Genomic DNA, 27,999 nt, shown 5'->3' on the forward strand with positions numbered 1-27,999 from the left:
AAATAAATGCTCAGTGGCGGATTTACCAATAGGCTAAGTAGGCTGGAGCCTAGGGCGGCAGATTTAGAGGAGCGGCAAATTTAGCTCCATTTTTTATCTTACAGAAATAAAAATTCCCACCAAAACATTTCTTGTAAAATATTGCCGAGACGACCACATAAGGTTTACGGTTTACTCTGTGAAAAAGATATGAGATCTCATGTAGAGCCAAGTTTCTGAATCTACACGGCCTAACTCTACTGACCCTAACTTAAACAAACTCTACATACCAGTAAATATGTATGGCATCGCCGTTTCGCTACTGCACGGGGTGAAACCTTGTGTGGTCGTCTCAGTAAAAAATTTCAAAAAATGTTTTTGGTGAAATATGATTGTGAATTAAACTAACGTATTGAATTTCAAAGGTCAGTTATAGGGACGGCAAAATATTGAATAGCCTACAGGCGGCAAATTTGTAAATTCGCCACTGTAAATGCTCTTTTGGCGATGCTACTTTCACAATAAGTATATGAGTGACTCATACCCTACATTATTATCACTTACTTTTGTCACACACCGTATAAGCAATTTTTACTATAGACTCTACTTTCCTATGGTAGGGAATGGTTCGTAAGTCGATGCTTAGCAATTAGTATCAAAAAGAAGTTTTGTTTTATTTTTTAAAGTAGAATCTATATTAAATTTTATTTGGTTTCGTGGCTATATTTATTACTGAAAGTTTGGACACTGTTAAAATATTCTGCAACAATCAATATTTTTCTTTATTAATTAACCTTAGTGGCAATAAACATTTTCATATTAATTCTAAATTATATTATAATTTTTTTTATAAAATAAACGTTAATTTTATTTAATTTCAATTTATAGGTTTATTCCTCAGTTTAGTAGTTAATAATTGTCATCATTGCTTAGTTTAAATTAAAAATTACACAGTACATTTACTAGCACTTACACAGAGATACCACACAGAAAATTATGTTTAAGTCAGTTTAAATTGACTTTGTTAAATAATGGTTAAACTTTTTAAACCCTTTTTTAATTACCCATCAATCCCCAAGCGGCAGCCGGCTGCCGAATAACAATTGAAAATCTATTCTGTCTGCGATACCAACGATGGAGGTGTTAAAGGCATAAGCCGTTTGCTAAGCAACATGTCAGATAAAGATAGCAACATGAGTTATCATAAATTTTAGTTATTATATTAAGGGCCTGTTTCACCACTTGTTGGTAAGGCTATCCACCAATTAACTTGACAGATCAAGTATGGAGAATCTGTCAAAAAAGTTATGAATAGCCTATTAGGCACTTTATCAGAAAGTGGTGAAACAGGCCTTAATTCTTTAAAACACTACTTTTCATTAAGATGATAAAAAAGTTGTGTTAATGATAAAAATAATGTCAATCAAAACTGCTTGTGATTATACTGTACTCATGGTCCTTTATAGAACATTAATTTAATGCTTGCCATTCAAGCCCACACTAGAATTTTAATTATAATTTTGTTTAAGAAGCAGTGCACACCTAAGATATTAAATTAATAATAATAACATAAATAATGTATACTAAACATAATGTTTATTTGTGATGATCTAGAAATACGTTGAGATTGTGAAGCTTCAGAGTCATAGTAAATGACACTATGGTCCAAACCATGAGACGAATCACAAAAAATACAAATAACATTTAACATGAAGTTTTTAATTCGCCTCGCAGTTTGGACTAAATTATAATGAACTTACGTCAACTAGATGTTATAAAGCTAATATAAGATTGAAAGCTCAACCAATCACAGCCTTAGAACCTAACTCCTGGCTCGCCGGCCATCTAATCAGTCAATCTTTATACACATACGTAGCAACAAACACAATATTACGTAGACCAAATAAAAAGGCAGAGACAGATTTTTGACAAAAAAAGAAGGGAGGCAAGTTTTTTCAGCTTCGCACAACACACATATATTATTAAACACACACAAGCAAACCTCGCTTTACAGATTACGTGTGTGCGTATTCTGATCCATCGGCCTGAGTTTGCTCACAAAACTTTATCTTCACCTTTTTATTTCATCTGAGATATGACAATTAAAAAAATATTCTTACCATTAAGATTATACAAAACATTCACAGCTACAGCTTATAATAATTTTCCAGTAAACTTACTTTGATAAATGATAAACGACTTATCAATAAATTACTATTTTAAACTAATTCGCCAACATGTATGAGCATGCTATATGTACAGTATGACATAAGTACTAAATTACATTTTAATATAAATAAGACACTGAAGTAGTCTACCGTTGTAAACCTAAAATAGTCTTTGCATTTTAAAATATCACAGTAAAGATCTGTAGGACATCTTCATACAAACGCGCCGCCAGTTTGAATGTGTGTGTGTACGTCAGACGCCTACACGCACCCAGGTACACACACATAGGAACCGATCGCGGCGCATTTTATGAAGATTTTCAACAATTCTATGCTGTGTTAATACCTAGGTTATCTATCATTGGTTAAGGTATTGCTAATCATTTTTCATTTCTAGTTTCGAGACAAGGGGGAACCGTACGATCCTGAGTTGGTTAGCGTAATCACAGACTATCGCGTCTTTCAACGGCAATATTTGTCTCACAAATATGCACCCATCGCTTTGGCCTGCAAATAAAAAACATAATTAGTATTTAAAGCCAGTTGTTTGAAAAAAAGTTAATTACAAAATTAATTAAATAATCATCGTCGACGCTAGCAAAAAATTGACAAGCCAAAATCGTAAAAAAAAAACTGTAAATAAAAACTGTAGAAAGTACAACTTGAACTTATGTAACAATAAAACTTCACAGATGAGACATACCTAAATGTGACACACTTTGTGAACGTTTTATGTCCGATCTGCATAATATTATTCTGTATAATACGTACAGTGTACACTGTGCCTAGACTGAGTACTAAGGGCTTTATTGTAGGTATGTACTATAGCGGTTGGAGAGCGAAAGCAAAAACTCGGGAGAACTTTCGCTGACAAGACATCTTGAAATTTGTCGAAAAAAAATTATAATCACGCTTTGAATATGACGTTTCTATTTTCGAATACAATCATTTCGAATACATCAATGTCGCGCGATCTTACCCTTTTGTCGACCGACATCAATCTCGCTAAAGAAGACCGAGATCTCGCAATAACGAAATTGCATTCTCAATTTGTAAAGTCAGTTAAAAAAAGACAAAATAATGTTGATCGAGGCCGCGCATAGAAAATGTTTCAGAAAGGGCCTGTTGGGCCTCGTTAAGGCTATATAATAATATACTGACCGAAGAGCACCCGTCTGATGACGTCACCGCTGCTCAGGTCGTACGCGGTGAGGCCGCTGCGGTCACCCATCACGAGCATCGTGTGCGTCAACGGCAGCATGCGGCTCATGTAGCTCAGACCCTGGATGGGATGGGACACGTCATTTATTATTATTTAGCCCCCGTACATTGAAATACAATGGTATAGTACGATAACTCTCATACATTGACAGCTTTAATTACATTAGCAATTAAAACATAATAACAAACATTTTTGGCCAATTGGATGTCTTGATTGTAGGCATGATGTTAAACCGGTGATACTTGGATGAAGTTGTAAAACCGTCTGTAAAATATTTACTATACGAGATAGCGGCATTCGTTCTGATTTTGTCGATCAAGGAACCTGGTAGGACTGTATCTTACTATGAAATATTTTTTTCATTTTAATTTACAGATATACACTTATTATACTGACAATGTGTATGCTATTGAGCATGTGTCCCTGGAACCTGTCCCATATGCACAGCCGCTCGTCAGCACCGGCCGACACGACGTATGACGCGGTGTATGTCAGTGACGTCACCGTGCCGTCGTGCGCCTGCATGCTGTATAGACACGCCCCTGTAATAATGTAATATTGTCATAATAAACGTATATACCATATTATAACATTAGCGTACTATGCCGCTAGCCAATAAAAACTCGTATATTCATACTAGTTAGTATAATGGACCGTTTTGATAGCTTTGCACGCAGATCAACAACTAATTTTTTTTAAAGGAAACAAAAACAGCTGCTTTCGAGATCTGTCCGTATAAATGTATACATTGGAACGCGCCATCTAAACCGCTGCTTTCGAGATCTGTCCATATAAATGTATACATTGGAACGCGCCATCGCCGCTCCCGCCCCGCTACACGCTGATTTCAACACTGAAGCCTAAATAACTTTCATTTCTATTGCTTTTCTAGCAATTGTTTTCATTTTAAACCCTGGAGAATTGAATAAACCATAACCGTGTTGAATAAACCATAACAATTTTTAACGTGTGAGAGCCATGCTTCGGTACGAATGGGCCGGCTCGACCGGATATTACCACGTTCTCACAGAAAACCGGCGTGAAACAGCGCTTGCGCTGTGTTTCGCCGAGTGAGTGAGTTTACCGGAGGCCCAATCCCCTAACCCCTACCCTATTCCTTTCCCTACCCTCCCCTATTACCCTATTCCCTCTTAAAAGGCCGGCAACGCACTTGCAGCTCTTTTGATGCTGCGAGTGTCCATAGGCGACGGAAGTTGCTTTCCATCAGGCGACCCGTTTGCTCGTTTACCCCTTATTTCATTAAAAAAAAAACCTAACAATAAACCATGGGTGGTATAACTTGCAAGTCATATTTTTCTAGAAAAATAATTAAAATTAGTTAAATATTATATTATGTTTGTGACCTTAATTATAAGACTTCATTTAAATATGGCCTGGGCCTCAACTTGGTGATCCTTATTCAATTCTCAACAATACCTGTATGTAAGTCCCAAACGCACAACAGTCCGTCCTGCGAACCACTGCCCGCTATAGTGGGCGTGGCGTGGTCTATGAAACAGCTGGTGATTGGCCCGCAGTGACCGTGCAGTGTGAATAGGGGCGTCAGCTCCGAACTTGAGAACACCTGAAACGAACGTACTCTTTAAAAGTAGTAACGACAGACTTATACACGATATGTTATGCAGGTAATAAAGAAAATTTGAAGACTTTAGACCGGCTGTTACCAAACTTTTTTGGTGGCGGAACCCTTTTTAGAAGTGACATTTTTGAGAGACCCCAAAAATAATAATGTCTTCAAATAAACTGTCTCCATGCTGGCATCTGAAGATATTTCTAAAAACAATTTATGGCCTTCTCTCCTCTTCGAGAATGGCTGCTTTAGACCAAATATAATGTAGTGGAAAAGTTCCTAAATGTGAATTTTGGACTTAATAACAAAATAGAAATGGCATGGCAACAGTTTATTTGACAATTAGATTGAAGGCACGCGATGTTCAATATTAACCCTAGACGGTCTTTAATATAGCGCAATAAGCAATTGCTCGTCTACGGGCCCGCTTAAACATAGCCCTGCGAGATAACTTAGATTTGGCGTCAAATTTTATCAGTCAGACATACAGACGGCAGAACACACACACACTTCGCTATATATCTATATATTATACGCAAGCGAAAAACTTTGTATCCCTTTTGACAAAAAATGCGGAAAGTAGTAAAGTAGGTGAATGAAATTTTGCACAGTTATAGTTTATATGGTGAAGGAGTGCATCGTGCTAATATTATTTTGAAATTATGCTTTTATCATACATTTTTTAACAAATAAAACATTACACACACTACAATACGCACACTCAAGATGATGACAGATTTTTGAGTGACAACCCTATGCATATGAATTATACTCTTTTATATTTTATGGTTGAAGTCTATTGACAACCAGTTGACAAATTGGAAATGGATTATAGTTTTTTTTTATTGAATCTTAGATACTATTAGACAATGCTTACACGGCCATGAGCTGATCTCAGCAGCTGAGTCCCAGAGACGAGAGTTGAAAAAATTATGATAAAGTAAATATTTTTCCTGATGTCGTTGAAAGAATTTCGACCACTGGGCGATCTCTAGTAAATATAAACAAACTTACTTTTAGTATGTGATCCTGTCCACCTGTGAGTATTCTTCCTCCTTCTGAATGTAGTTCTGTGATGGGCTGCTGATGCGGCCGGCAATACGCGATACGTATACACACTACCTCTACGAAAGAAAAGTAAATTGAGGTGTAAACTTCTAAGGGCGCTTTCAGACTGCGCATTTTCTGTGCGGTTGTTGCGCGGGCGGATTCAAATCGCATGTTTTCTCAAACGATACAGCAGAAAGCGCATACATCTGAACACGCCGTAAAGGTGCTATAGGAATTTTATTGATTAAGTAATTAGGGTTTTGTGGCGCTATGTAGCTGAAGGGTCTGTCGTGTCAATTGTCGTGTCAAACAGCTATCATACATGTCACGAAGTAGCTTCCGCCTTCCACATGGCACGATATAGCTGTCATATTCCCCGCATCCCATATGCCTGATACCGGATACGACATTTGACATCAATGACCTTACCGTCCCTCTGGTGGTAAACATGCTATATCGAAAACCCCAAAGACCTATGTCGACCATATAACGATATTGAGGTATAAGTTTACGCGCCACACGCTTCCATATGTTGTAATGTTTAAATTCTACTGGTATGGACAGACCAAAAAAAATTTAACCAGCATTAAAAACATTTAAACATATTCTCTTTCCTTAATTCTACTACTGTTGCTAGAACAATTTTACAGTTCTACAGTCATCAAAACACTAAAATAAACATCATAATATAAAAAAATCTATAATACCTTCACTGTCGCCACTTTCGGTGTCGTAAGAGAACCTCATACGAGTGCGCGACACGTCGTCGTCCAGATATCCGCTGTGCGACAGATCCGCCGAGCCCGTTCTCTTGTGTGCTACAACATTATACAAAATCGTATCACACACACCTGCCGAACGTACGGCGCCGAAAGTTCCGCCGACGGAAGGTAACTGAATGCGGCGTAATTTACGCTGATATGTCGTACATAACTTGAAATATACATTGCGAGCGTATTGAGCCGAACGTTCAGCGCCGAACGTTCTGCAGATGTGTCGCGACACTTATATATTACTAGATAACGCCCACATCACTGTCGCGCCGAAACTCGTTTATTGCAACCGGGAACCATACATTTTTTCGGGATAAAAAGTATCCTATGTCCTTTCCCGGGACTTAAAGTATCCCCATACCAAATTAAATAAAATTGGTTCAGCGGTTTGGGCGTGAAGAGGTAAAAGACAGATAGACACACTTTCGCTTTTATAATATTAGTATAGTATGGAAGTATGGATTTCATTATTACAGTCTCAAACAACATAAATATTATAATATGTGCAGACAAGTTGATTCCTATGCAAATCAGGGATCTAAGTAGTTTGGTTGCGTTACGTCAAACCCAGCTGACAGATCACAATTAACATTGAATTGACATATTCGACCAAATAACGTTGGTCTGTCAATTGCATAGGAATCAACTTCCTCGATGGTACCTAGTACACATAATATGATGTCTTTTTAATATTATAAACTTAAAAATACCCTAGAAGATCTCTTATATTTTAAGGTTACTTGTCTTAAAATATAAATAGTATGCTCGCCCGTAAATCGCCTACTATGGAAATGACATGAACTTACTCTATACCCAAGCAGCAAATGGACGTGCTATAATGGTCGAGAGCACGTTCTTGTTTTCGCTTTAAGTTCTATAAAAGTTCTTAAAACAGTCGAGTAAAAGTGCTGTAAACGTTTACTCGACGCGAAAAAGGCGCAAATTATTCAGACTAAAGTCCTATTAAAGTGGAATAAGCGCTGAGTAAGCAACAAAAAGATGCTGTAAGATTTGAGTAAAAGTGGTAGAAAACACTAAAAGAGTTTTAAGAGTAACCAAAATGCGTATATAGGATATTTAGTTCAATAAACGCAATTGATTTGCTATTATACAGATAAAGTGTGCTATAATAGCAGACGAATTGCTTTTATTCTCCTTTTTAGTTCTATAACAGCGAATAGAATGCTTTTACTCGACAAATTAGTGCTGTAAAGAGTGCGAGCTTGTATGCTACATAAATTTAATGTAAAAAAATTATAGTTATTAAACTACATCTCAATCCTTATTTATATTATCAAGTTTTTGAGAAATCAATATGTGATTATTTTTACTGTTCGTGTAGCTACTCCAAAACATCATGCGCAACAAGCTTTATTGATAAACCCAAAGGCATTTTTACATAAACATTCATGCGCTGCCTATTTTCTTAAATTTGAAGACTAATTAATATAATTAAATTTACTTAAAATATATTTTTTTACTGCCATTGTCCACATTGATAATCTAGTTGCAGTTACAGCTAACTTATTCCATTAAAAGTCGAGTAAGAGTGCTGGTCACCACATTTATAGCACAAGGTGTCGCCATGATAACAGGATTTAGGGTTCGCTTCGTAAATATCGTATAACAGCTCTTAATTACACTACAGCTCCTATACGAACGTTTTTAATTCTACTATAAGAGTTAGTCTGTAAGCGTGCAGTAACAGCAGCAATGTTGCCATAAGCAATTCGATTGCGTTTATAGAGCTTTTATAGAAACATAAAAGATAGCTGAGTAACGGCTGTATAAAAGCACCCAATTCAGCGAATCATCTATTCTACAGCTATTATACGACTGTTAGAGATCAAACGATCGAATAATGAGTATTTTAGCCATATTAATTCAGCATCTGCTAAAAGGTGGAGTAAAAGGGCTAAAACATAGTGCTGTAAACGTTTATTCGACGTCCTTAAAGCACAAATTAGCAAATATTGCCAAATAGTCGAGATAACCGCTATTATACGATAAATAGGTGTTTTATGAACGGTTACCCGGCTCTTATACGATTAAAGGCTGAGTAAAAAAATCCTTATTCGACTGTTTTGCTGCTTGGGTAGTCTCTGTGTCGATTATATACCCCCTTACAAATAAACGCTGTATAAGCTTTGAATAGTTATACAGTGTTTTGTCTTCTTCAATCCAATTAAAAATGTCACTTGGGTGACAGGAACTAAACACTGTATAACTATTCAAAGCTTATACAACGTTTATTAGTAAGGGGGCTAGTGTTTAAGGGATGACGTACCATTGAATTATGTCAAGATTAATGTAAGTCGTCATCTGTCGGCTGGGTTTGACAAAACGCGACCAAAATAAATAAGTCTGCCATCTGCCTATGAATCAACTTCTTTGACTATACTAAGATCTTATTAAGTTTTTACCGGACTAAGAACGAGTTGAAACAGCATATTACGGAATCACTGTTGTAGACGTTTCACATTATAATAACGTATACAGTACACTCACTGCGTCGGTGCGCCGTGCTGAAGTTCCAGTCGACGTGCGCGCCGCTCTGCGTATACACGTCGAGCCGCAACAGGGTCACGTGCCCGGCGAGCGAGGCGGCGCACACGCGCCGCGCGCCTGCCAGCGCCTTCACGTGCGATACGCCCACTCCGTCCACGCGCGTCGCCGGGAACCACCATACGCACTAAAGCGAAAAATAATATCAATTAAGTGCTACCTCACCGCGAGCATTCGCTTGTAATGTAACGTTACAGAGCTGGGTAGGGTAAAGACGGGACCCTGTTACTAAGACTTCGAAGTCTGTCTGTCTGTCTCCGGGCTGTATCTCAAGAACAGCTACAGCTAGATTTCTCAAATGTTCACAGCTTGTGTATTTCTGTTGCCGTTATAACAACAAATACTAAAAGCAAAATAAAATTAATGTTAAAGGGGGATCCAAACGAGCAAGACGATTTTTGTACGGAACCCGTCGTGCGCAATTCCAACTCGTACTTGGCCGATTTTCATATCTTTAATCCTATTAAGGAAGCGACTAACCCAAAATTATCGATTTTATAATTCTTTTCTATACTTGAAAATAAGCCCCGAAATGTTTCATTTTCTAAAACTAGATACTTACTACATTATATTTCCAAACACACACAAGCACAAACACGATATTCAATTAAAAGTTTCTCGATAGAAAAAAATCACAAAGTTGCATCTAATTTTCGCGATTTTTTCATATTATATTGTCATAACTGTGTATTACACGAAGTTCATATTTTAACACATTGTATAAAATTCTATCATTGAGGATATGATCTAGCAGAGTTTTAAAATCTTGTATATTTATCGAGTTATTAAGAAAAAACTAACTCGGCGATCATTCCGCGTCGTCCTTTTTCACCTGGCATATGATAGACGGGCGTGAGTATGAAGAGAGAAGGACGATGATTAATTTTTTGGGTTAGTCGCCCTTTTAATCGCCATGTTAACCACTCATGCAGGGACATCCATCCGTTTTTTTAAATATTCTTCAAGATCTGATAGTCATTCATTCATCTACCTGCTCCGGGGCAGTCTAAATGTCGAAAACGATGTACCTTTTGTGGAGTCTGTGCAGTTGCGACCTTTCATGATAATAAGGCAGTAAGTGGCTTCTTTGCCCGTATTTGAAATAGGTACACAGTTACTTCAGTAAAAGGAACAAAGATAAAGTTCGCAAAAACATACACGTTACTTTAATATACATAATATAATAAACTTACTAATAACTTCCCCGTGCTAGCCTCCCAGAATTCCAAGCGACCGTCGGCACAGCCCAATATGATTAGATCATTACAAAAGTCCATACACCAAATAGGCGATTCTTGTATGGCTCTAGACCGCCAATCTAACATGTCACTATTGACATCACTTTTCGTTCTGTCGACTGGTTTTTCACGTCTATTTCGTAGTCCATTACCCGTATGTGCTCTGGTTCTCATCGGTACAATTTCATCAAAATCTAGGCCGTTACAGTTTGTATCTTTGTGTTTGTCTATATCTCGTGTGTCGTATTTGCTGTTTCGGTCTGAACAATAAAGTTCTCTGAAAAAAATGTTTGGACAATTGCTATTTGTAAGTTCTATATGATATAGAAAAGTATTCTAAATAAAATAATAGTGTGTTTGTCTTGTAGTCTGTCTCTCATATCTTCAGTATTAAACTGCTGTGAATTTAAACTTTACGAGTCCTAGAATAGGTCATATTATAACAGGTTCTATGGTCTATGCTGAAAATGTAATGGTTCTCGCGGAATATAACGAATTTCATTAACATCTAGTACGCACATTTTACAATTTAATAGCGAAATATAAAAACATACCTGTAAACCTTAGCGAAATCATATTTCGTGCTTTCCAACTGTGTTAAATAGTTGATATCCCGATGATTATTGTTGTTACGAAACTGTATATTTTTCAGGTGACTGCTTAGGCCCTTTCTTAAACGCGGCATTTCCTTAAACAAAAAAATTAAGATCACATATTGAATAGGGTATTATTTTTTTTTGTGTTGTCGGCAGCTGTGCGTACTGAACAGTTGCCGACAACACAATCCTTTAAGAAGGATTTCCATATGCCAATTGTCAAGTTAAGAATTAGAAATTGGTATGTTATAGAAAGCCATCATTGAATAGAGAGAATCCACCATAATGTGAAAAACCTACCTGTTGCGTTGGATCAGGTGCTACATCTGATGAGTTTAAAACTGAAAACAAAAGATTTTATAATTTAAGAAGTTGTGTTTATGTTTCTAAATAATACTGAGAAATAACTAACAGAAAAGTTTTATTTTGTGAAAAGGCATACATTATTTTTGTGACTCTCATTAACCTAGCTATTTGACCGAGCTTTGCTCGGTATTCGATAAAACACGGCTCGTTTAAAGATATAATACTTATTATATTTAAAATTTCTTACTTTGGACTGGCTTGATTTTTTCTTCATATGCGTCGATTTTCTGAATATGCGGTTCTAAAAGCTGATGTTGTAGCTTGAAGTATCTATTTAACAAAAAATAAAACAATTAAATAAATAAACCTGAATATAACGACACCATAATAGAATGGCCGAGTCCCCATCATATTATGTGATATGTCATATGACGCGGCGCCGACACCGTGCAACGACACGGCGCTGTCACCGTGCAACGACACGACGCCGTCACCGTGCAACGACACGACGCCGCCACCATTCCACGGCATGGCGCCGCGACTGTGCGTCGCCCCGTTCCCTATTCCTTCAATATTTTGCTGTTGATGCGCTCGAACGTGCTTGTTTGGATATGGACCGCGAAAGAGTTATTCATTTGTTGTTCCTGTGACGGAGAATGAAAAAGAAAGAGAAACAGAGGACATTTTGGGTACTTAAGTAAATTCTTCTTCGTATTTTTTATCAGCCAATCACATTCGATCTTGCTTACTTTAAGGTTATCAAGATTAAGATTTATATGCCTCATTTAAAGGAAAAGGAACGCATTTTTTTGTTTTGGAAGATATAGGGTGCGCGTTGCATCGTGTCGTGTCACGGCGGCGCCGTCGTGTCGTTACACGGAGAAGGCGCCGCACCTTGTTTGATGGGGACGCGGCCTATGTTTTTTTTAATTTATAAAATAGGGGGGCAAACGAGCAAACGGGTCACCTGATGGAAAGCAACAACCGTCGCCCATGGGCGTCAGCAACATCAGAAGAGCTCCAGGAGCGTTGCCGGCCTTATTTATGTATTATGTACTATCAGAGAAGTTGATTCCTATGCAGATCTACCTACGGACCTACGTAGTTTGGTCGCGTCACGACAAACCCAGCCGACAGATCACAATTATAATTTGTGCGTTCTAAGATGATATGGGTGACAGTTTTCATGTTCCTTGCTTTTTTTACAAGAAAACAAAAAAAACAAAATGTAATAAATTATATTCCATCTACAAAAATGAATGTTTCCTATAATTATTGTAAATGAATAAAAATGAAAAGATGCTAAATGCTAACTTATTAATAAAAAATATAAATATTAACTGTGAAATAGGAGTATAAAATTATTGTTATGAAAACATTTGAAAAATGTCATATGCATGAAACGGAACTTATGACAATAGAGATTGACTCTGTTGAATCGAAATCAAATCGATAAAAAAGGGCGGCCATCTTAAATCGCCGGCACCACTGAAATGTCAGTACGAAATCGATAAATTATCGATTGCAATTCCTTTACGAAGTGATTCGATATTTTTAAACTATCGATTAATTTTTGTTAGGTAACTTCCCTACTATTGTCAATTATAATGTGTCACGCATATCATTATAAAACGCACAAACTATAACATTGAAATTACATGATCCTACCAAATGACGTTGGTCTGTCAACTGCCTAGGAATCAATTTCCTCGAGGGTATAAAAATCTTTTGGCGAAAATCTGCTCTAATGCCGCCATCTTGCAAAGTGTCAATTCCTATTCAGTTATTTCACATACTTAGTACATTTCTTCAGTCAATTACATCCTAGTATAATTATTTTATTGTGGTCAAAAACTGAACACCCACTTCCCAAACTTCAGTAAATATCCAAGTATCATTTTGCATATGGCCGAAAACCAACCAACGCTGGTGTCATTTACGCTGCTCCACACTCCCCACCCTGTCTATGTCATTCAAGTGGCAAAAAAATTACACTTTATTTAGGGTTCATCTTATCAGTAAGTGGTGAAACAGTCTCTTAAGCCTGTTTCACCACATTCTGATAAGTGCCGGATAGGCTATCCACATTTTATCTGACAAATGGAGTATGGTGTATCTGTCAGATAAGTTGTGGATAGCCTATCCGGATCAGTAAGTGATGAAACACCCCCCCCTTAACTTGTCACTTTACAGCAACATGACAATACAATCTAGATTCAAACTAAGCCCCGACTAGTTTTATCTACGCTCTGTACTCACCCCTGTCTATCAATATTGGTGATCATCTCCCCGTTGAGGGATTCCCAGACTTTGACGTTGCCCTGGAGGCAGGAGCTGACGACCCTCTCGCCGTCAGTCACCAGACACTCAACCTCCTGGTTGTGGCCAGCCACAACTATGGGCACCGCTTCCATTACTAGCTGTGAATTAAAAAAAAGCTGTTGATTTTATGTGTAGTCAGATATATTAGCCAGATGATAAAGTAGATAAGTTACAATATTTGTTCATATTAAGGTAAAAGCACTAATGGCAGACGCTTTAGGGAAACATAAAACATTTGAATGTTGTTGGCGACACGACAAACTCAGCGGGGCCGTGGTCGCCAGGTGGTAGAGCAGTGGACTGTATCTTGTGGGTGAAGGATGCCGGATGGAAGATTCCTGGAGAAGGAGGTGCAGGTGGAGGAGACGAGAAGGAAACACAGGAGGAAACTTGGTACTGCTTGGAGCGGAGTGTTGGTGGAGCAGGGCTTTCGCATGCATCTGCTTGGCTTGTCGGATGTGAATGTGTATGCACCGAGAAAGTGCGTGTTTATATAGGAAATTTGTACCGTTAGAGCCCGTGGGGGTCTGTCGGTTGTTGTCGAACGAATGCAGTCCGTTTATTGAGATATAAAATTTTACACATAATATGACATCAAATGGGATTCTTATAAGCTAATACAATGGTAAACAAACATTCTTATAAGATAAATTAACAATAAAATGTGTAAATAAAACTTTGTAAAAAAGAGACAGCAATACAATTGTATGAGACGTACTACAACTACGTAAGAAAGAGACAGCAATAACAATTGTATGAAACACACTACGTTTCTGTGCGAAAGGGACAGCAATATTATAAAAATGAGACACAAGATAATACATTTTCCAATAGGAATTACTAATATGAAATCTTAAATCTAAGTGTAAATAAAAGACGGAAATAAAACTAAGCCATTATTTACAAATGTTATAAAATATATATTTATGAAAATAAAGTATTAATAACTTCTTCCATGTCTTCAGTAACTCTTACAAAATAAAACTATTATAATTATTTTCCGACAAATCAATAAAAAAATATACTATGGGTCTTTTTGTAAACTTAGTCATAACAACTAATAGATGACATCACAGAAAACGAACATCACTAATAGTAGACACTAATATGAACTAATAGTTGACATACAACATTACATTACATTTAACATTTTTTCTATTATTAGGTCTTTATTTGCCGTTTTTCAAAAGATTTCATTTACTTCATAGTAACTACATGCATCAGAAATATTATCCACGTTGTCTCCAGATTCTATCCATTCTTCTCCCGTATTGGAAGTATCTTTCCTCTTATTTTTAGTTTTCATAAAATTTATTTATTCATACAGTCTTTAGTTTCCGTGCTTCTCTTGCCTCTTCTTTTTTCTTCGTTCTTTTCTCTGCTCTCTTTTTTTCTTTTTACTGCTAAAAACTAAAGTAATAGATTACTTGATCAGTACAAGGTTTAATATTAGAAATCATGTCCATTTTTAGGTACAGTAGTTCTATATTGTTAGTTTGTTAATAGATTTATATTTTCAGACAATAGTGATGATATTTGCAGTAGAATAAACTGCAAAATAACTTTAGTGTGTATTGCAAAACTAAAAGATGAGTTCCATGTCATCTATTAGGTTTTTTACATTTTCAAGAACTAATAGTAGACACCCCTTATATTGTTAGGGAAAATGGATAAAAAATCATAAATATACATTAATTGGTGCATACAACATGACCATTAATCCAATGAAATCAATAGTAATTACAAAAAATCAAATAAATGTATTCAAAACTTACGTGCAAAATTGCGCCTTCCTAAACCTATTTGCTAAGAAATTGCCGAGCGCGTGTTGACGTGCTCACATTATTTACGAAAACTGATCCCATTTTAAAATTTTGTTTCCGAAGGCGTCCCAAATATATTTTTTACATCAACAGATAGCTTGAGAAGCTTATAAAATTTATAGTGTTGAGAAAAAAATTGAATAATTCTTATTTTTATGGTATTTTTGTCGTAAGTGTTATCTATTAGTTCCGACTTCCGAGTCTACCATTAGTGCTTTTACCTTATAAGGGAAAAAATAAGTAATTGTCCGTATGTAATGAAACGTTAGTTATTGGATTCTTCCACTGACGTCTACAATTATTATCTAGACACGCGGTAGAGTGTCAAGCCAAGTTCAAGTAAAACAGAACTGGCGAGCAGCACCGTCAACCGTGTGTAATTACAGTTTTTAAATGTGACCAACCAGTCATATTTAAAAAGTGTAATCAATCACCGGCGTGAATCCGAGTTAAAAGCTGTGTTAAAACTTAAAATATGCCTTTTCTATGATAAATAAAAGGAACGAGAGACTTAGGTCCAATTTCACCAACGTCTGTTAGTTTTAATGGCTTGTTAAAATGTCATGTCTTCTTTTTCATTAGTATGAAAAACTAAAGAAATAACGTGATACTAATTCGAGCATTAACTTTAACAGACGTTGGTGAAATTTGCCCTTAACATAATATCTAACACAGGATTAAGTTTAACCCAGGCGCAAGTAGGTTAAAATTAGAACATACCTTGTAAATTCAGTATCAATCGAGTAATTTTAGGAATTATATTAAACGGCGTTACGCTGTGACGAAAATTTTGGATGTGCTATCCTTCATTGTCTACTTTTAATAATAATAACAAGAAGCAAATGTTATTAAAGGTTAAGAGGATACACCAGGGGCGAGAGAAATTGAAAATAGGTATTTGAAAATGTATTGCTGTCTCACCAATCTCAAGTCTCCCACCGCAGAGCGCGATAGAGACAACACGACAAAAGTTCTAATAAAAGAACAGAAAATCTTCGATTCGTTGTCCGCTGATTCCTTCTCCAAAACTTAACCGATTTAAGTACTTTTTTCATTAAAAATTAAAGAAAGGCTTGAGCTGTGTTCCTATGTTTTACTTTTTTTGTATATTTTAGCCAGTTTTGTTTTCTAGTTGTTTGAACACAGAGGAAAATATTGCCATTTTTTTGGGTTTTTGGACGTTCTTATCTTTTTTAATAATAAAATTATGAAAAAAAAGAAAACATAGGGACATGCTAATAGTGGCCATAGATATTCAGGGAAAAAATCATAACTCTACCGGCATTATCCAGGGAGGAAACAGGGGACAGCGTTTGTATGGAAAAACGGCGGTGTGGAATCCTCTTAAAATACCTGAACAGCAGGCTGCTTAGCAATTATTTTTCTATACTCCTCATCCTCATTCCAAGACGCGCGCCATTCTGCGTAGTGCCGAGAACAAATACACCTGTAAAAAGTCCCACGTCATATTTCCTCTCAGTTTCTTAAGACTTGGTTAAAAATATTGGTCTAAAATATTTTATAGTCTTTTTGCGTTACTGCAAATAGATGCAAACTGTATTACAAGTTAAAATTGATCAATATGAATATTATACTCGTAGCTTAAGTATATCGGTCAATATTGATATCTTCAGTGTTACCCCATCAAAATTTGATGTGGGCAAGACATGATTCGCGTGGCCCCCTGATTGACGACGCAAGAGGACGGATTTTGTTAAGAGAAATATTTTTTACGCTCAAATTTTTATTTATAAAAAATATGAGTAAGTATCAAATAATATTAATTTTAATTTTTATATTATACTAGCTGTCGCCCGCGACTTCGTCCGCGTTAGCGTAGTAGATCACATTCCAAGTACTTATTATTTATTGTACAAAAATATTCAATGTACAGAATTGACTTTCCTACGACCTCATTATATATACCTAGATGTTCCGCGCGGCTTCGCTTGCGTAATTTAGGGATTTCACGCAACCGTACATTTTGCAGCAGAAAATAGCCTATGTCCCTTCACGTGGGCTATTCTTCATGTTTGCCAAATAACATAAAATTTTCTCCTGTAGTTTATAAGATAATAAGCAATTCCATATAATTTCCCCCGTTTTTTTTTTTCTTCACATTTTCATCTATTTCTTCGCTCTTATTAGTCTTAGCGTGATAAAATATAGCCTATAGCCTTCCTCGATAAATGGGCTATCCAACAGTAAAATAATTTTTCAAATCGGACCAGTAGTTCCTGAGATTAGCGCGTTCAAACAAACAAACAAACAAACTCTTCCCAATTATAATATTAGTATAGATTATTTTAAAGTATGTTACATATTAAGGTTTTGTTTTGTTTTATGAAAGAAGAAAAATATTTTGTTACTTATAGAATTTTTAATAAGTTTGTTTATTATTAACTTAATATTAAGTGTTATTTTGTTCAATATGATATTATATAATATATCATAAAATATGTGTTACAAATATCGCCAACAAACTGATATGAAATCCAAGAGGCACGAGGCCCCTAGGCTCTAGGCCCGCGATGCCGTGGGCGGTCGCCACGTCGCCAACGCCTTACGCCGCGCCGCCTCTGGGCATTTTCACCGCTAATATGAATATGATAATATAGCTAGTCCACTCGGGTTAGGAAGTGATCCATCAATCGGTACGGACCAATTCTATTCCAATTTCCAATAACATTATCGTTATTACTTTTAACGTCACTTCGATCTGTACTACCTTTATTTGATTCTACTATTTTATGGAACATTACTCACAAAATGAGGAACCAACTAGTCAACTACATTGACCTTTAACTTTGCATTTTCATAGAAAACGGACTATATCGAAAATGGAACGAAGCTGCATTTTTGAGCATTAAAGGGCTCTCACACATAACTGCGGATTCGCATCGCAATATCATTTTTATTATGAGTTTTGTCGCAGATATTTGCGATGCGATGCGAATTCTAGTTTTGTGTGATTTCGTGACGTCATTTCATACAACAAGTCCTGGGATGCGGCGTATCCGGCGCGTACAGTGCGGACAAATGTGCGATCACCTTTAGATACCCGGATACTGATTGTATTTTAGCTGTCTATATTACCTGTATAGCACCACCATCATATACGCGATGACAGCTACACTGATGGAACATAGTATAGCGAGCAGTAATATTTCCATCGGCGTCGTAGGGTATATCGGCAGCTCTGTCCCCTTCCCCCATTGATACGGCTGAGTTTTACCATCGCTGTATTCGAAATCTGAAAACAGAGGTTATTATTAGTATCTATTCAGTATCACTCATAGTTTTTAAGTACTAGATTTGTTAGACATTTCAATTTACGCTATAAAGAATATGATAGGGTCAAAGGATCTGCCAGAGGTATCCATTTATCAAGGTGACATAAGTACTACTTCAAAAGACTGTGTCATAGATCATATTATGTCCCTTCCTGGGACTCAAATTATCTTCATACCAACTATCAGCAAAATCGGTTCATCAGTTTGGGCGTGAAGAATTAAAAGACAGACAGACACACTTTCGTATCCATACTATAATAATATAATTGGGAAGAGTTTGTTTGTTTGTTTGAACGCGCTAATCTCAGGAACTACTGGTCCGATTTGAATAATTCTTTCAGTGTTAGCCTATTTATCGAGAAAGGCTATAGGCTATATTGTATCGCGCTAAGACTAATAGGAGCGAAGAAATAGAGGAAAGTATGGAAAAAACGGGGAAAATTTTTTGAAAGGGCATATTTGAACGTACTGGAGCAATTTTTATGTTATTTGGCACACATGAAGAATAGACCACGTGAAAGGACATAGGTTTCTTTTTTTGCGGAAAAATGTACGGTTTCCGTGACATTCCTTAATTACGCAGGCGAAGCCGCGCGGAGCATCTAGTATTTTATATTAGTATGCATATTATCTTACCTGGCAATATATCAATAGGGTCCAAGGCCGCGGCTAAGGCCTGCCAGCGCAGCGGGGGCGGATCCCTCTCATCCAGATGCCGCACTCCGGCAGCCAGCTCCGGGCTGACACGGTGGCTGAGGAGCACCGGAGGCAACACGACCACGTATCTACCAGCTAGCGATTCGTTGTACTGCGATAGTATCGTCGACCAATGGTATGGGGTTAGCCTAAAAAAAATAGGGTCTAAAATCTAGAACGCATTTGCATCTAGACTCTAGATGAAGCCCGCAAATGCGTTGCGCCAAAATTCGGTGATCACGCGGAAACCGTACATTTATCCGGGACAAAAAGTATCCTATATCCTTTCCTGAAACTCAAAGAATTCTTATATACGAAATTTCAGCAAAATCGGTTCGGCTGTTTGGGCGTGAGGAGGTAACAGACAGACACACTTTCCTATTTATAATATTAGTATGGATTCATAGATGTTGCCTGCATCTTTAAATAAGTAGTAAATACGGGAGGTAATTGATATTCCAAACTCCAGAGTTTCATCTGTACTTAATCAATAATCATACCCATAACATAATTTTATAAGTTTTTGGGTAAAAAGAGTAACATTCAAAATCAATTTCTCTTCACAGAGTTACAATGGATTCAGACCTATTTCTGAAACTAAATGCAGGGACATCTTTACTTGCCCCATTGTCACCGAATGCTCTATTCCTAAACCTATAACCAATTTTTACGGTGGATTTATTATTATAAAGAAAACCAATAGAGCACCTATAATAATATAATTATAATATACCCTATATAAAATACTAAACATATAGCATATTTTGTTTCCATTACGAATCCCACTGAATTATAACAAACCCATTACGTGATGGTCAATAATACCATCGTAAATATCAAACTTGATTATATTTTCAATATCAAACATTATAATTTCTTACGCGTGGATTAATGTTTAATTGTTTGTTTTTGTACCGATGTAGGTTAGATGCATTATTTAAAGGAACAATGAAGAATGAATTATTATATTACAAAACTAGCGACAGGCCCCGGCTTCGCACGGGTATAAAAATAAAAAGCATATGTCACTCATTAAAAATATTAAAATTGATTCAGTAGTTTTGATTTATATTCATTACTACCCGTGGCCCGCATTGGCCGGTACCGCCGCAAAAGCTACATTCCGCATTTTTTAAATCTATTTAAATATCTTCGAAAAATATTCATTTAAATCATATTATGATGTAAAGGGCCATATGTATTTGAAGTATTTAATTAAATAAGGATTAATGCTGAATTGGACAAAATCGCTTCGAAAATGGCTGGATGGCTACATCGTTTGTAGTAAAAATAAATGACAAAAAATTTTGTTATGGGATATATACCATCGCGAAGTTTTCTGTAGACCTTTTCATTGTGTACAATACTTAGTACTTACATTATTTTGAAAAATCTCGTAGGGTTCAGCATGCGTTTGCAATGTAAGTGGAAACAATTTAATTATTTACGACATCACATTAGAAACCTCAAAAATAGCAGTATTTCTCCACTATTTAATGAATGTTATTATACTTATAAACCTTCCTTTTCAATCACTCTATCTATTAAAGAAAACACATCAAAATCCGTTGCGTCCGTTTTAAATATTAAAGGGAACAAAGGGACATAGGGACAGAAAAAGCGACTTTGTTTTATACAATTACAGTTATGTAGTGAAGTACATATTTACAAACACTCTTTCAAAAGATATTAAATTTCACCGAAAGAATTATTAAATTTTAATTCTTATACTTAAATGAAAATGAAAATAATATTAAATAAAATTATTTACTTAATAAAAAACATCAACTTATTGGTTAGTTTTTATCTCATTACAAAATTAAAATAATACCTATTCGAGGACCTCGAATTCTCATTAAAATGTTTATTAAATCTAACTACCTAACGAAGATACAATCTTAGCTTCTTGTAACTACGTCACACGAAAAAAAAAAAATTTTAAGACAATTTATGTTTGTTTTCCTACAGATGATAAAATTAACCATGAACCCATGGTCATAGTCATAAAAGAAAATGTGTAAAGGACAGTGTCCTTACATTAAAAAAATTAGACGTAAAAATAAAATTATTAACCATAAAACTCTTACCTTGACCATGGTCGGTAGTGCGGCGAATATTTCAAGAATATAGTTTCATTAGCGTCCACGACCGCCTTGCGAGAGTCAACCTCCAACAATGGCGTGAATATAAACGGATTTCGCGACGTGCTGTTGTAAATGTTGTAATCGAGCTGCACCTCCTCCTTAACCTTATGCCGTTTCTGGTCCCCCTTATTGTCCATCTTATCTATATTCGCGATAAAGTATTCAACGACGCCGGAATTGTAAACTATCATCGATATCCAAACCAACATCCACACCATAAAAGCGCGCTGAAAGAATCGCGTCCTAGCCCACATGTTCACCAGGCGTATTCGCTTGGGTACTCTGGCGTCTTGGCTGCCCGGACTGGGGTTTCTTTGAGCCACCACATCCGTCGGACTATTGTGAGCCAGCCCGTTCAGTCTGGGGTGGGATTTCGACTTGGTCATTCTAGATGGGGAACTGCTATAATCCTCCATATACCCTTTGTTGTAGCGCCAATTCAGGACATTATTTCCATTGAAATATTCCTTCAAATACAGCTTGTTGTTTTGCTCGGGATAGAATTCCATGCGTCTGACGTCTATGCCGAGTATCGTGGCGAAAAACACCATTTGGATAAAGTAGTCCGAGATGAGGCTGACTATCATGAATATAGAGAACTCCTGTATGAATGGGACGAATGTGAAGAAGCTGACTGTGAGGATTGTTATTTCTGTGAGGAGGTTTTTCGTTATTGACCATCCTTCTTTGCTCAATCCCTGGGCTAGTCGGATTTTAACATCGAGCCTGGAGTCTGTAGACGTCACGCTTTTAGTCAAAACCAGTATATTCTCAAGTCCGACTATTATCACCAAGTACGGAAATATCTCCTTCCCTTGCAGACTCAGTGAGAATCCGAAGTAGAAACATATTCCCATCGACATGGAGAGGCTTGCAGCAATAGTAACCACGGAGCAGGCGGCTAGGCCGAATTTGGATTTGATGAACTCTATTTTTCGCACAGAGAAATATACGTAGAGGAATAGGCCTATGAATGTGATCATGAGAGGCACAAGTTCTCGGTAGTTGAACTGGCCTGGGTAGTATATAAGGGACACTTCCCCTGGATTAGACTGAGGCGAGTCCTGATATAGCGGGTACATCTCTCTCAGCTTATCCGACAGCGAGTTGATGAACCTGAAAATATTACATCATTAAGGGCCTGTTTCACCACTTCCTGTTAAAGTGCCGGATAGGCTATCCACAACTTTTTTACAGATTCTCCATACTCTGTCTGTCAAGTTAAGTAGTGGATAGCCTATCCGGCAGTAATCAGAAAGTGGTGAAACAGCCCCTAAGTAAATTAAATAAATTAGATGTAAACAAGGTATGTTTTTTGTTAAGCAATAAAAACGTGTGACTATCATACAAGGTTTTTTATCCATTACAATGTTTGGGTGATTAAATTACTGTTGTAAATTATTAGTGTCCGACCAAAGGCCTATTTTTAGCCGAAGCCGATTAATCTGCAATCGCCACAACCTTCGGCCGAAGCCGAAGGAATCTTAATCTCGACTCTCAATCTAGAATTATAAATAAAGAAGTTGATTTAGAGATGATAATAAAAGCTTGTGATTTTGAGATTTATTTATTAAATATATGTAGTCCGGTTTAAAAGGAATGGCTCACAATAGTCCGACGGATGTGGTGGCTCAAAGAAACCCCAGTCCGGGCATCCAAGACGCCAGAGTACCCAAGCGAATACGCCTGGTGAACATGTGGCCTAGGACGCGATTCTTTCAGCGCGCTTTTATGGTGTGGATGTTGGTTTGGATATCGATGATATATGATTTTTGGCCGAAGCCGAAGACGAAGCTTCGGTCGGACACTATAAATTATATTGTGCATAAGTATTTTCCTATGCATTAGGTAGTGTGTCTAGAAGACAGATAACAGAATAAATAAAACTTTGTATTCCATTTGGGAACATCTCGATAACGAATGTGCAAGTAGCAGATTAGATCGGTGACGTAACTTGCAGGGCAAACAATAAAGTTATTGTTGTTCTAAAAACACAACTAGGCCGCAGCCAAACAAGGTTAAATTTATACGGGAGATACGAATGTCCTCCATTTACAGAATACATTATTTGGGGCCGACATTTGTTTGTGTTTGATTTCGTCTAAGTTACACGGCATTTACTTACTAGCTTTAGCTAGGGAATGCAATCTTGGACCAAGATTGACTACTCAAGATCTTGGCGTCTTTTTTCTGAACCAAGATTGGTCAGTTCGAGATCTTGTTGGGATTCGGGTCGAGATCTTGGTCGCGAATCAAGATTTTCGGGATTTTCGAGATTGAGCAGAATAATTGAAAAAAATGCGTTTTTTTGCTGCAAATTGATAGTAACCAGTATTTTATAAGTAATATATTATGTAATGTTTCAAAGAATTTGTTTTTGAGAAAATTGGGTATTGTTATAATATATAAACAAAACATAACAAACTCAGTTTTTACAAATTTAAGTTTTTTGAAACATAAAAATCGGCGCAGCGCACACGACAGACTATCCGTGACGCATTTTTTAGTCCGTGGAAATAGAACCTATGCAATTGCCAAATTATATGCAGTAACGCACACGACGCGCAGCGCAGACGTGTGCGTTACTGCATATAATTTGGCAATTGCATAGGTTCTATTTCCACGGACTAAAAAGTGCGTCACGGATAGTCCGTCGTCTGCGCTTATCTGTCTACTATATTATATACCCTTAAATCTGTGGTTCGCGCTTTGCAGCGCAGGTATGAACAGTCTGAAAATCTCGAAATCTTGTTACAATCTTGGACTATTTTGTCAAGATCGCAAACAGGATTTCGAAATTCAGGATTGATGGCATTCAAGATTGAATCCTGGAAAATCACTCAAGATCTTGGTGGAATCTTGATCTTGCAAGATCAAGATTGCATTCCCTAGCTTTAGCTAAGTTATACGCCTATATTTTGTAACAATAATATTAGACTCATAAAGTTAATATAAATAAACCTAGCGGAATAGAGAAACAAAGGCCTGAGCAAGAGAGATGTCACTATCAGTAACACTGCGTGGTAAAAAGAGAAGTGTGATACATGACAGCAGCACTCTTTTTTTGACATTCAGTTGGCACGTGCCGTACGTTGACAATCATCTCATAAAAATCATGTTCAATCATGCTTGTGTAAGTGTATACGTACACATATTTTTCACACAGATGAAAACCAATTTCAGTTTCGTTTGACAACTCGAGATTGTTGCTCTATTCCGCTAGGTATATTAACTTTATGATTAGACTTAGATATTATATGACAATTTAACATTCAAGAGCCCATTCAGATTCAAGGTAATAACAACCCTTGGTTCAATGAACGAACACGTTATTTTTAAGTAAGTTTTTTTTACAATAAAGCACTCTTTACAATTTATTTGAATCAATACTTATGTATAAATTGTCGTACTTTGAAAATAAAAATGCTACCTTTCGTCGGCATGCTGGTAGAATATCGTGATGGCATACTGTAGTACTCTGGGCCTCGACCGCAGCGGGTACCTCTTGATCCCGGTATCTTTCAGATGCAAACCAAACGCCATCTCTGCTATCGACACTTTGCCCGTTTGTAAGTTCTGTGACAAACATTTTTAAAGTTTATGTACTATTAGAGAAGTGGATTCATTGGCACATGCGCCTGGCCGATTTTTTTCGTATGTATTCAAATAGGTACTCTGATTCAAATCAAAGTTAGGGGGCGCCGAAGGAATCTCGCCCAGAGCGCTGGTAGCGAAGGCTGGTAGGGTTAACGCCGGCTCTGATGTCTATTCAATATTAGTTGCGATCAGGGCCGTCTCTAGCCCATGTGGCGCCCGTGTGCAAACATTACCCTAGCGCCCCCTAACAAGCGCGCGCGCGGTCAAAATGAAATGGGTACAAAGTAAAAGTACAGTTTGTCCGGCCACTTAAGGATGAGGACTCTAAGCGGTGGCTTCTTTCGTTCCACCAGACAAACTATAACAGCACATCAAGTTACCACATAGGTACTGTCAAATTTCTCCAATATAAAATAGATAACAAACTCTATTGTTATTTGTTTGTAGATTGAAGTTTTTTTCGGTTTTGACCATGATGTGCTCTTGAGTCTTGACTGACCCTAACAAGCCTAACCCCAAAACGTAAATTTTATATCGCTTAAGTACTTCAATTTTACTTTAAATTCATGTTCTATACTTATTAAACATCACATCATCACAACATCGGTATTAATTCGATTTCATTATTCAATTTCATTGAAGAGCTCTAACTTCTCTACATCCGAAAAACCAGCATGGCACAGTTTGTTTTCTAAATTAGAACACTGTGCTTTTTGAAAAACGAGCGATAGGACACTCACTATTACACCAACTAATATAATCTTCATATATGTGTTTTAAGGTTCATTTCACGTTGAAAAATAAAGATTATAATATTTATATTGCAAAAGCCGAGCCGCTCATGGCGCGCCTTGCTTTGCTGTAATTTTACAAATATAAGAAGAGCTTCGGATATTACACAAAAATGTTTGCAAACTGGAGTTCTTTTTACGTTGGTCAATAAAGCGTGGGCCGTGGCCGTGGGAGTGCGAGCGGCGCTCGGCGCCCCTAGGACCGCAGCGCCCGTGTGCACCGCACACATTGCACCTAAGGGAAAGACGCCCCTGGTTGCGATATCTCGGCTGAGTTTGACACATAAAGTTAATATATAGGTATATTAACTTTATGGTTTGACATAACCTGACAAATTTACGTAGTCCTGCCTATTAATCAGCTTCTTTGATCTGATAGTACACAATAATGACTCGCACACCAGTTGGATGACGGTAACCCATTTTATTTAAATGGTTTCAATAAAGGCCTGGTCAGGAATGATTTTATAGTGGTTATGTGTGTGCGCAGTGCACAAAAGCACTCTCTCTTTGTTTAGTCTCATAATATATACATTATACGCAGATAATACTAGCGACTGACAAGAGATCAGGGACAGGAGTCAACGCCGACTTTTTACATACCAATCAGGTAAGTTGAAGTCAAAGAGTTAGGGTGTGTGTGCAGGTTATTTTTCTGCATGAATTCGCCCGCTAGGCTCGGTGTTTAGTACATTAGTACCACAGAAATGGATATAGTTAGAATTGCCACGTGTATGTACTTCGCGTGCCATCGCGTTCTCAAACTTTGTACAATGTCAAAACTTCGAAAGTCTGTTCTTTAGTCTGCGCTCCACCGTTACCGGAATCGGACGTCAATCGGAATTCTAAAAATGTCTAATTGTGCCGTATTGGGCTGTGGAAATTCGACTAGAAACGTTGGTCTAAATAGTGGATACGTTTCTTTTCATCGGTAAGCAATTTTATTATTATATCATGTGTCCTTTATTTTAAAATAAATTATTTAATGTTAATCGTGGGTGGTTGTAGTTTCTACCATGAAATCTACGTAACTGCGTGTGTACCGCATGATTCATAATACATTGCCGCTTTAGTTAGAAAATTGTAGAGCCCGTTCTGTTTGTCCGCTATTGAGCGCGCAATGGAAATAAAACAATCGATACTTTCACTCATCGCTTAGTTTCGAGGTACAGTCAATATTCTCATTTTTCTGTCAAATGAAGCAAATAGTGTTGTACATATTCTCGATTCTAATTAATCGATTTTCGAAACAGAAATGAAACAGAGGGATGATAATGTTCGCTTTGGGATATTTTGTGACTCGATAATTATATTTTATGTAACACTAGCTGTTGCCCGTGACTTCGTCCGCGTCAGCAAAATGCGATAAAACAAGAAAATGAAATATCTACCTTAAAATTGAGTTCCAAAATTCCACCGTAACATACATACTTACATACATACAGAGCAAGTTAAATAAAAGCTTTAAAAAGAAATAAATTTTCCCCTTCCTTACCGAAATAGTAAAAACCGGCCAAGTGCGAGTTGGACTCGCCCATGAAGGGTTTCGCAGCAGCTATAAGGTTTATTTCTATGAAATTAAAAGTTTTTTGATTTATTTTTATATTTCAGTTGATTTAATGAAAGAAAAGTTAAGGTTTACCATTTACCATTTATATTGACGTATAAAAAACTACCTGCTAGATCAAGTTAAAACCAATTTTTCAGGTTAGAAAAAAATGATATTAAAAACATCAATATTATGATTTTTTAAGACCTATCCATAGACACCCCACACGCATAGATTAGATGAAAAAAAAGTTTTTTTTTTTTCAGTTGTACCTACCAATGGAGACCCCTAAAATT

The 27,999-nt window shown here is 36.9% G+C and overlaps 1 protein-coding gene across 3 annotated transcripts in view; it reads right to left on the minus strand.

Moving 5' to 3' along the window:
• Positions 1–1,337: 1,337 nt before the first annotated feature.
• The window catches only part of LOC121738547 (sterol regulatory element-binding protein cleavage-activating protein), a 36,130-nt gene continuing 9,468 nt past the window's right edge, over positions 1,338–27,999 (minus strand). For all 3 annotated transcript variants that reach the window (XM_042130688.1, XM_042130687.1, XM_042130689.1), the window contains 17 exons: positions 25,197–25,342; positions 21,710–22,882; positions 19,563–19,771; positions 18,730–18,886; positions 16,987–17,080; positions 13,748–13,908; positions 11,736–11,818; positions 11,483–11,523; positions 11,141–11,274; positions 10,542–10,863; positions 9,292–9,475; positions 6,718–6,828; positions 5,975–6,084; positions 4,807–4,954; positions 3,766–3,911; positions 3,309–3,429; positions 1,338–2,654 (listed from right to left, as the gene is read on the minus strand). In XM_042130688.1, coding sequence (XP_041986622.1) covers positions 2,524–2,654; positions 3,309–3,429; positions 3,766–3,911; positions 4,807–4,954; positions 5,975–6,084; positions 6,718–6,828; positions 9,292–9,475; positions 10,542–10,863; positions 11,141–11,274; positions 11,483–11,523; positions 11,736–11,818; positions 13,748–13,908; positions 16,987–17,080; positions 18,730–18,886; positions 19,563–19,771; positions 21,710–22,882; positions 25,197–25,342 — 3,471 coding nt within the window. In that variant the 3' untranslated portion in view covers positions 1,338–2,523. The remainder of the gene's footprint in view (positions 2,655–3,308; positions 3,430–3,765; positions 3,912–4,806; positions 4,955–5,974; positions 6,085–6,717; positions 6,829–9,291; positions 9,476–10,541; positions 10,864–11,140; positions 11,275–11,482; positions 11,524–11,735; positions 11,819–13,747; positions 13,909–16,986; positions 17,081–18,729; positions 18,887–19,562; positions 19,772–21,709; positions 22,883–25,196; positions 25,343–27,999) is intronic.

This window comes from Aricia agestis, chromosome Z, assembly GCF_905147365.1.
Source record: "Aricia agestis chromosome Z, ilAriAges1.1, whole genome shotgun sequence".
NCBI classification, from domain to species: domain Eukaryota; kingdom Metazoa; phylum Arthropoda; class Insecta; order Lepidoptera; family Lycaenidae; genus Aricia; species Aricia agestis.